The following is a 7,327-nucleotide window of genomic DNA, read 5'->3' as shown; positions in this document are numbered from 1 at the left end:
CAGGTTGGGGACAAGGTTCTTCTGAAAGTGTCCCCTATGCGTGGAGTTATGAGATTTGGGAAGAAAGGCAAGCTAAGTCAGAAGTTTATAGGGCCTTATGAGATCTTAGAGCGAGTTGGGGAAGTGGCTTATCGTTTGGCTTTACCTCTGCCGCTTTGGAGAGAGTGCATAATGTGTTTCATGTATCGCAGCTGCGGAAGTATGTGAGTGACCCGTCGCATGTGTTGGAGGCAGAGAGCTTAGAGCTGGATGAGTCTTTATCGTACCTTGAGGTGCCTAAGCAGATCCTAGACCGAAAAGTTAGAAAGACCAGGAGTGGTGAGACAGTTTTGCTTAAGATCCTTTGGTCTAACCATGAGACGGAGGAAGCTACATGGGAGGCGGAGGATATCATGAAAGAGCGTTACCCTTTCCTTTTTGATCAGGTATGTATGGTTACGAGGACGTAACCTTGTTTCTTTTAGGGGGGTAGGAGGTGATCGCGAGAGTTTTTAAGAGTTTTTACACCCTCTTGTTTATGTTGTGTCGGTATGTTTGTCGGGATAAGTGGGTTAGTAGCATGTTTTACGTTGTGTTTATTTTTGGACCTTCGAGTCGGGAAGCTCATGGGGGTACCTTTGTTTGGTAGTGGTTTGAACTTCGGGGACGAAGTTCCTTTTAAGGAGGGAAGACCGTAATACTCCGTATTTATATGTCTTGGGGTACTCTATCGAGTAGCCCTTACTCTGTCGAGTAAGGGTATGTTGCGAAATAAAATAGTTTCGACTGTTGGGCACTCGATCGAGTAGCTGGGGCACTCGATCGAGTAGGGGGGTACTCGATCGAGTACCTTGGGTACTCGATCGAGTGTCCGGTTTATCGGGGGAGTTTTCTCGGGTTTTGTTAATTACGCGATTAAGGTATTTAAATCAATTCGTCTTTATTCTAAATCACTTTTTACAAAACCTAAAACCTGTTTAAGAGAGAAAGCAACTTGTCTTCTTCCTAATCGCGTTCTTGACAATTCCCGGAGTTCAGACGGTCGGATTGCATCGTAGTTTGTGTCGTTGGATTCCTTGCGTCGAGGGTAAGCTTTTAATATAATTTATATACCGTTTGGTTAAGATTGATGAAACCCTAATTTGGGATTTGGGGATTGTTATGAGTAGTATTTGAATAGTGGTCTTTATGTGTTATATGTTAGGAGGAGAATTCGTAGAAGAGGCGTTTTGAGACAAAATTTGTAGATACCGTCTGCGTGTTGTGCTTTCCGGTAGGATTTCTACTCGGTATTAGTCCCATAATGGGATATTGGTGATGTGCTTAGTTAGTTGATTGATATGATGATTGTATTTGTGATTGTGATTGTGGTTGTGTTCGTTGATGGCTCTCGAGATGCGTTCTCGGCTGAGTGGGGTCACTTGCGGGAGTGATCTCACGCCCTAGTTTCGCCTTCTGTGGAACCCGCCACAGAAGGGATGTGCACATTAATGAGCAGGGTTATCGCTCGTACGATGAGCGGGGCTTAGGTGGGTACGGCTGCGGTCCCCCATCGCGGGGCTGGTCCAAAGGACGATCGATGATTGAGACGTTGGTTGGATGTGGTTGTGTGTGTGTGATGATTCGGTCAAATTGTCTGTTTGTCTTGTTGTTGTTATCTATTTTGGATTGTGTGATTAGTACTGACCCCGGTGTTGTTTTGTAAAACCTGCGGTGATCCATTCGGGGATGGTGAGCAGATATTGAGCAGGTATAGAGATGATACGGGGATAGCTGGGATGGCCACGACATGACGATAGAGTCTTCCGCTGTAGTTTAGCTTTTATTTCTATTTCAGTTGAGAACAGTTAGTTTGAATAATGTATCGTACCTATCAGTTTGGTTTCGAGGATTGTATTCATTCATTAAAGTATTTATAATAAATGTTGTTTCTGTTTTGTCTATTTGATTATCATGCCTCGGGCAACCGAGATGGTGATGTCTTCATACCTGAGTGGTCCTGGTAAGGCACTCGGAGTATGGGGGTGTTACAATCTTGCTGAGACCGTATACATGCACCAGCCACCTGGGTTCCGAGATCAGACCTGTCCCAATCATGTTTGTCTCTTAAAAAAATCTTTATACGGTCTCAAACAAGTGCCACGGGCGTGGTATCATCGGTTCGGTACATATGTCACCAGTCTTGGTTTTATTAATAGTAAGTGTGTCAATTCTCTTTTTATTTATGCTGATGGTACCAACATGGCTTATATTCTATTATATGTTGATGACATAATCCTAATCACAAGCAACGATGCTCTTCGGAAAGATATCATGGCTCTGCTTCGATCTGAATTTGCAATGACGAACTTTGGTCCACTTAATTACTTCCTTGGAATTTCGGCCATCAGGAACAAACATGGACTTTTTCTTCATCAAAAGAAATATACTGAGGAAATAATAGGCCGTGCTAATATGCAGTCGTGCAAACCAACCCAAACTCTAGTGGATACAAAAGCTAAACTTTCTGCCTCATCTGGTGGTCCTATCTCAGACCCGTCTTTGTACCGCAGTCTCGCCGGGGCCCTTCAATATTTAACTTTTACCCGTCCCGATATTTCTTATGCAGTGCAACAAGTGTGCTTGTATATGCACGCCCTTCGGGACGCCCACTTTGGTGCATTGAAACGGATCATTCGATATTTACTGGGCACACCAACACACGGTTTGCATATCTCCGTATCCAACTCTTCTTCTTTGGTTGCTTACACCGATGCGGATTGGAGTGGCTGCCCCGATACGCGTCGGTCCACATCCGGGTACTGTGTTTATATTGGTGATAATCTAATATCATGGTCTTCCAAACGGCAAGCTACAATCTCGCGCTCCAGTGCAGAGGCCGAATATCGCGGTGTAGCTAATGTCGTTGCAGAAACTTGTTGGTTCCGCAACCTGTTATTAGAGCTTCATTGTCCAGTTCAGAAAGCCACCATGGTTTACTGTGACAATGTCTCTGCAATTTACATGTCCGAAAATCCCGTCAATCATCAGCGCACTAAACATATTGAAATCGATATACATTTTTTCCGTGAAAAGGTGGCGCTAGGTCAAGTTCAGATTCGTCATGTCCCATCTCGTTACCAGTATGCTGATATTTTCACTAAAAGATTGCCTAAGATTCTCTTCGACGATTTTCGCTCCAGTCTCAGCGTCCATCCACCTCCCGCTTCGACTGAGGGGGTGTAATAGAATATGTCAATATTCTTGTTATTATCTCTTCCTATTTTCATGTATAGTTAGTCCTCTAACTTAGGAGTAGTTAGTGTGTCTTCCTGATTCTTAGCATAGAATTAGTCTAACTCCTATTTCCTCTCATTGATGACGTTGTGTTTGACTAGGTTAGTTAGGCTCCTTATTGTACTATAAATATTGTTTGCAGTGAATAATAAAGATTCAGGGATTGAATTCTTTTAGGGAGTTTACTTTGAGTAGCTAGCGTGGTTATAAAACTGTGCTTAGGAATTACATTAGGATTCCATACAGCCTTAGCCCATCTAACCTTGGGATAGTGAGGTCTTATAAGGTCATAAGCTTTGCTTACGAGGAATTGCCCCTTTGCAGAAACACAGGTAGTCAAGGCATTTTCAGCAAAGGCAACAAAAAGACGAATTAAACAAGTCACGCATAAATATTTTTTTTTCTTATATAAAGTAAGGAATATCGGAGATCTTCTCTCTCATGAATAATATCAAAAAATAAAATGATTTATTTGAAATTTTGGAGATGAATGAAGGGAATACTATTTACTACTTCTCTCGTCTAATAAGCCTAAATCCCTAAATATAAAGCGGTCTCGTTTCATTCCGGACATTTGTTTAATTACTTTTAGTTTTGACACAATTATCAAAGAAAGAGGAGAGGACCATCTAGGATTCTAGGTTGAATGTTAGTGGCTAACAAATTGACAAGTAAACTAGACCATAAAAAACCTACCTAATATAAAAAGGTAAATAAATGAACGAAACATTCTAAAATAGAATAGGTAAACAAATAACCTTGAGGTCACGGTTTAAATCGTGTCTCGAGACGGAGGGAGTAAGACTTAAATGTAAAATGGTCTTGAGTAGGACGAGTTCCATGTCATATATTGCTGGTCAGACAATATTCACTCTACAATCTACATAGACTCATAGTAATTATGCTATGATTCTCGTTTGATATATCTAGTTATTTATTTATTAGTATAGATCCCGCGCATTCTGCGGTATGTATAGATTTTTTTACTTTTTACCATATTAATTACTTATAGATTAATATTTCAATAATTTAATTTTCATATTTTTCCTCCTTGAATTGTATTTTAGTTTGAGAAAAAAGTTAATCTAAAAATTAATCAAGACAACTGAATAGTGGTGCTTATACTGTTAAGAATGCTACACCAAACACAGAGTCTTTGTGGGCTCTCTGGAATGGTGCTTATACTGTTAAGAATGACACCATCTGGAGTACTGCTATAAAGGCTAATCAATTTGAAAGCTGGAGGAGTATCCTCCATTTTCTTGGCCTAAATTCACTTATGGTACCTGTGACAATATAAGATGGTCAACAGTTTGACCTTAGATAGTTAGTTAGATTATAACTATAAATAGAAAATATGTAACTAACTCAACTTACTTTTGTATATTCTCTTTATCTCTCTATAACAATATTACTTCTCTCTATAACAAACTCTCTCTCAATATTAAGCTTTACACATCAACAATGGTGAAGTTCTGTGTTCTTCACATGGTATCATCGTGCTCGTGACGATCTTGAGCTGTATTTCGCTTCCGCAATTGTTCTCTGTTCAGGATTTCTCCATTTTTGGTGTGAATTCTTTGATTCTTCTTCATTTTTTCTACTAATTCCGTCGTTTTTCTTCTCCTTCTCTCGCTGTTATCTTCCTTGTTTGATTTCCTTTAATCTGCAAACATGCCTGAAACTGTTTCTTCTTCCTCTGACATTCCTGCATCTTATGAAGTATTTGATGATCCGCTGTATATTTCTAATTCTGATCAACCTAGTTTACGTCTAACTGAGACAAAATTTAATGGTGAACATTTCTTGCAATGGAAACGTGAAGTGTATCAGGCATTGCTTGCTAAAAACAAGGAAGGATTCATTGATGGATCTCTTAGGATCACTGATAAGAAAGATAAGAAATATCATCACTGGAATAGGTGTGATCTGTTAGTTAGGCGTTGGATTACAAATTCAATGGAGTCTACTATTGCTGAAACTGTGAAATATGCAAGTAATGCTAAAGAACTGTGGAGTGAAATCTTGGAAAGATATGGTCAGACTAACGGTATTGAGATTTATCAACTGAAAAAGGATTTATGTCAGATTTCACAAGATAATTCGAGTCTCATTGAGTATTACAGCAAATTAAAGACTGCCTGGGAAGATCTAGATGCAATAGATCCTATACCATATTGTTCTTGTGGTGCTCTTGATGCTTGTTCTTGTCAGTTGCTTAAGAGAATTGTTGATAGGGAGACAAATTCTAAGCTGATTCATTTCTTAATGGGGTTAAACAAGGGATTTGATACTGTTAGAACAACTGTTTTATCCATGGAACCCTTGCCACCTTTGAACAAGGCATTAGGTCTTCTGCAAAAAATAGAAAAGCATCGTGAAATTTCTGAAGTTGCTAGTATTAATGCTGAGGCAACTGCCTTTGCATCTGCAAGGTCCTCTGCAGTCACACAGGGTGATTGGAAGAGACAGAAGGTGGAAGGAGTTGCTGAAAAGGAAGTAAAGTTTTGTACACACTGTAAAAAAGGAGGACACAATTTGTCTAGTTGCTTTCAGTACAATCCTTGTGAGCACTGTGGTAAGAAAGGACATCCTCCATACAGTTGTTTTCAAAGAACCAAAGGCAACAATGGTGGATTTGCAAGAGGAAGGGGCAGGCACTATAATTCTGGTGGTAGAGGAAATGTTTATCATAGGAATGTCAATAATGTGGATTCTATACATTTTCCCGATAATCCTCTTGAAGTTAATGTTGCAGATCAGAATGTTGTTCCTCCTGCAGCTGTGGGGACATCTCAGGTGCAAGGTGTGGATTCTGCTGTGATGAATGGCATTATGCAGAATGTAATGCAACAGGTCTATAAAGCTTTATCTGACAAGGCTAATTCTGCAGGAGCTTCCTCATCAGTCAATTTTGCAGGTACAGATCTGTATTCACAGGCTTGTACTGTTGCTCACACTTATGGTCAGATGTCTTGGATAGTTGATACAGGAGCATCTGACCACATGACCTCTTCAGAAGAGATGTTATATAATATCAAATTACTAAGTAAACCCATCATGATTGGTTTACCATATGGAACTATTAAATTAGTTCATAAGATTGGGAATATTGATCTTACCAAGGAAATTAAGTTGAAGAATGTGCTAATTGTACCAGATTTCAAACAAAACTTACTATCAGTCAGTAGGTTGATATAAGATTTACCTATGGTTGTCTTATTCACTAATAAGTATTGTGCTTTCCAGGACCTTTCCAGTAAGGTTCCTTTGGCATTAGCTGAGAAGAGAAGGGGCTTGTACTGGTTTGAACCACTTTTGAAGAATAAAGAGCAAGGGTCTTGTCATGCTCAGTCAATTACTGAAGTGCAACATATTTCTTCTTCCAATGTTTGTAATAAAGCTTGTACTGTACCTCTATTACATTCAAGGCTTGGTCACAGTTCTCTAGACAAACTTAAGCATGTAATGGATATTTCTACTAATCAACAGTTGGTTTGTGAGACTTGTATTTTGTCTAAATTTCATGTTCAGTCTTTTCAAAGAAGCTCTTCTCATGCTGCCAATCTTTTTGAGCTGGTCCATTTGGATCCATGGGGTCCATATAGGACTGCCAGCAGAACAGGTGCCAAATACTTTTTGACTATACTAGATGATCATTCCAGGGTCACATGGGTATATTTGTTTCAAAATAAATATCAAGTCCCAGATTTATTGAAGAATTTTATAGCTTATGTTGCTACTCAGTTTAATTCCAAGATTAAAACTTTTAGAAGTGATAATGGCACAGAATTTTTCCAAGATTATTGCCTTCATTTATTTCAGTAACATGGCATTGTGCATCAAAGGAGCATTGTGGGTAGGCCACAACAGAATGGCAGAGTGGAGAGAAAACACAGACATTTAATAGAAACTGCAAGGGCTTTGAGGACTCATGCTAATTTACCCATCAAGTTTTGGGGAGATAGTGTTATGACTGCAACATATCTCATTAATAAGATGCCAACTGCTATTCTGGATTGGAACACACCTTATGAGTGTTTATTTAAAAGGAAACCTACATATGATGAGC

The 7,327-nt window shown here is 39.4% G+C and overlaps 1 protein-coding gene across 1 annotated transcript; it reads left to right on the top strand.

Annotated features, from left to right (window-relative positions):
- Positions 1-4,929: 4,929 nt before the first annotated feature.
- Positions 4,930-7,083, top strand: LOC141640436 (uncharacterized). The gene is made up of 2 exons (XM_074449239.1): positions 4,930-6,438; positions 6,505-7,083. Exons 1-2 carry the CDS (start codon positions 4,930-4,932, stop codon positions 7,081-7,083), a joined length of 2,088 nt encoding a protein of 695 aa, XP_074305340.1.
- The last annotated feature ends 244 nt before the right edge of the window (positions 7,084-7,327 follow it).

The sequence above is a fragment of the Silene latifolia genome, unplaced genomic scaffold, assembly GCF_048544455.1.
Source record: "Silene latifolia isolate original U9 population unplaced genomic scaffold, ASM4854445v1 scaffold_79, whole genome shotgun sequence".
Taxonomy (NCBI): domain Eukaryota; kingdom Viridiplantae; phylum Streptophyta; class Magnoliopsida; order Caryophyllales; family Caryophyllaceae; genus Silene; species Silene latifolia.
This window is presented reverse-complemented; position numbering and strand designations above follow the sequence as displayed.